At 30.9% G+C, this 3484-nt stretch overlaps 1 protein-coding gene across 1 annotated transcript; it reads left to right on the plus strand.

Annotated features, from left to right (window-relative positions):
• Window positions 1–2908: 2908 nt before the first annotated feature.
• LOC120145868 (chitin-binding lectin 1-like) lies at window positions 2909–3274 on the plus strand. Its single transcript, XM_039159592.1, has one exon. It carries the CDS (start codon window positions 2909–2911, stop codon window positions 3272–3274), a length of 366 nt encoding a protein of 121 aa, XP_039015523.1.
• Window positions 3275–3484: the final 210 nt, after the last annotated feature.

Below are 3484 nucleotides of genomic sequence, written 5' to 3' on the forward strand. Positions count from 1 at the left end.
TTAAAAATATAAAAATATTAAATTTAGTATGAAAAATATTAAATTAAATTTAATAATATTAAATATTAAATTTAATTATAAATATAAAAATAATAAACTTATTTTTAATTTTAAACCTTGTATTATATACGATTTATAATATATATATATAAGGGTAAACTACACAAGATATCACTAAACTTGGTTTGTTGACTCGTTTATATCGCTGAACTTTTAATTTTGTCAATCATAGCACTAAGCTTTAGTTGTACATTCAATTACGCTACTTGTTGTTAAGTCGCTAACGAAACAATGACATGACTAACTGTTACTGACGTGGCATGTCACACCAAAACGATGTCGTTTTCGTGCAGTTATTCTTATGCCTAAAATGATGTCATTTCAGACATTGAACTTTATGTGTATTGATTATGCCACTAAACTTTTAAACGGATTTCATTTTACCATTGCATTTTCTGACCTCCATCGACAACCAATCGTCTCTCATCATCGATCATCTTTCGCAACAAAATAGTACCAAAATATTTGTATTTGAATGCTCATTCTTCTTATATGATTAGTTTCTCATGAAAGCCACTCAAAATCGGTGAAATTAAACACAAAAAATCTATCATTTTTTAGATGTTTTGAGACTTATTAGATTTATGGCATTTGGGGTGTTTGTTAAAAAATTGAATGATGAAAAATATTTTTTCGAGAAGATGAACACATACCTTAAAATTAGCATCATCGGTCAATCATTGAAAGAGATCGGAGTATTAATATATTGAACATTTAAATAGATTTTTGTGGATTTCATGGAAAATTAATCCTAGGAGAAGAAAGAGGAGTGAAATACGAACATTTTGATATCAGTCTTACCGCAACATGTGACAGGTGAACAGCGATGCTTAGCTGTCGACGACGATTAAAAAGTGTAATGGTAAAAAAATTTGTTTAAAAGTTCAATGGCAAAATCGATACACCCTAAATACAATGTCATTTTGCGTGACATGACACACCAACAACTGTTAGTCATGTCATCGTCTCATTAGTGACTTAACAACAGAGTGACATAATTGAATATAAAATTAAAGTTCAATGCTATTTATAATTGGTACAATTGAAAGTTCGGTGCTATAAACAAGTAAACGGGTAAAGTTAATAGTATCTGACATAATTTACCCTATATATAATATTTTAATTATAAAAATATTGTATTTGTTTAATTGATTTAAGTTCTTTTATATTTTATAATTGATCTAAGTTATAATCCTCAATGATTTTATTTCTTTATTTTTCTATCATTAACAATAGTATAAGATAAATAAAGTTTATTGTAATATTTAACTAAATGGAACATTTGGCCCATTGGCTTGGTGCTCTACTTCTAACCAAGGCTCCTAAGTTCAATCCTAAAAATTTGTATATTGTCTTTTCTCTATTAAATTAAATTTAAAATTAAAATTAAATACATAAAAAGTATAATTATATTAATTTATTAATTGTCCTAAATACTTGCATTAAATTAATAGGTGATCATTCAAGTACTTTATGCGGTAATAAAAGAAAGTTCATTTCTTTAGAAAAAAAAAAGTGTGGTTTAGATATTGTTGGCAATGAGGATGCGATAGGATGTAGTTAAGGCTACAAGTGGGTAAAATTCGAATCGAAAAATCAAATTTTTTTTAATTTCGAATTATTTGAGTTGAGTAATTTGAATTAACTCGAATTATCAATTCGGTTTTCGAGTTCGAGTCAAGTTGAAATTTTAAAATTTCGAGTTACTTGAAAAATCAAAAATTTGAATAAATATTTTGGTAGATTTACGATTTAGTCCATGATGATTATTTCTTCAATTCCTCTTTCATTTTAAGTCTATTTTTATCAAATTTGAACCATATGTTCCTAAACCATCGTATAATACATATGTAGTTTCAATTCCTCTCTTTGATAACAAATTTTTATTTTTCAATTTAGTCCTTCAATTTTTTATAATTTCCTTATTTCTCCAATTCATCCTTTATTTTAAGTTTATTTTTTACCAAATTTGAACCACATCCTCATATACCGCAATAGAATACCTATGTAACTTCAATTCATACTTTCTCTTATTAAAAATGTACTCTCTGTCTTTTTATTTGGTCCCTTAACTTTGCATTTTACTCAAATTGATATTTTACCTACAATTGTTTGCAAATTCTTTCTTTTCATCAATTCATTGACTCTTTTATACTCTCATCAATATTTTACCCTCAAAATATTTTCTTTAAAATATAATATTATGAATATATTTCATAATTTTAGATTACGTTTGATATATTAAATGATATTATAATATGAATATATATATATATATTACATGGTTAGAGAGAGTCAGAATTGAAATAATTCCTTACCATAATACTATAAATAATTATAATAGAACTAATATAAAAATTCGAATAACTCGACTCGAATTTCTTAAATTCGAATAACTCGACTCGAAGAAATTTAAAGTTAAGTTCGCGTTGTAAAATACTACTTGTCAACGCAAATAATTCAAAATAAATTTTACTCGAGTCGATCGAATGGTCACCCGTAGTTAAGCTCCAAGGCAGCAGTCCGATTTAATGAAGCAGAATGATCAAACGGTAGGAATCAGCATGCAAAGTGCATGTTGGACAAATGTTGAGATTTTACAGCACTTACGTTTGCTTTTCACTGTAATCAGGTACAGAGGTTTAAATGGCACTGCACTCACTCATTTCAAAATCCAACCCCTCTTCTCGCATTTAATCTGTTAATATTTACTATATGCATTGAAAATCTGAATACACTGTTTCCACGGCACGACCAACAAGATCACTGCTTTCATTATTCAATTCAATGGATATTTTATCCCCTCTATATAAACCACAATGGACACGAAAGTTAGCAGTGAACAGTCATGGTTCGTAAAAACAGTGGAAGCTCGCTGTTTTCCACCCTCGTGGTGGTTCTGGTTCTGCTCGTCCAGAGCGACGCAGCTCGCCCTCGTCAGCTTGGGACGACGCCACCAACGGAGGATCGCGTGGCGGCGGATATGGTGGTGGTGGGGAAGGAACAGGAAGCTAAGAGTGACTATAGGGAGATGAAGAACTTGCCACCTTTTCCCTTTCCCTTCCCGGACATGCCATTTACGCCACCGCTTCAGCTGCCGCCGTTGCCGTTTACGCCGCCCTTTGTAGTTCCAAACGGTCCTCCGTTTGCCGGGTTTCCTTTACCGCCTTTCCCATTTCCTCCCGTCCCTTTCCTCTCGCCTCCTCCTCTCTAGACACCCTAGTTTTATAATGGTATTATCTCTCTGATTTTAGTTAAAGTGTGTAGCTTCTTCATGCTGTTTGGCATTGTGTAAGTGTTCCTCTGCAGAGAAATTTAATAATAAATTAAGGGTTTGTCCTCTCTTTTTTTAAGATGATATGAGAATGAGACCAGTGTTTCTTTTTTTATGACCAGATGGATTCAAAACAATTACTAACATTTA

Source organism: Hibiscus syriacus, unplaced genomic scaffold (genome assembly GCF_006381635.1).
Source record: "Hibiscus syriacus cultivar Baekdansim isolate YM2019G1 unplaced genomic scaffold, ASM638163v2 tig00002511_pilon, whole genome shotgun sequence".
In the NCBI taxonomy this organism is placed as follows: domain Eukaryota; kingdom Viridiplantae; phylum Streptophyta; class Magnoliopsida; order Malvales; family Malvaceae; genus Hibiscus; species Hibiscus syriacus.

Coding starts and splice junctions, on each gene's coding strand:
- LOC120145868 (XM_039159592.1), top strand. CDS start 2,909: ATGGTTCGTAAAAACAGTGGAAGCTCGCTGTTTTCCACCCTCGTGGTG.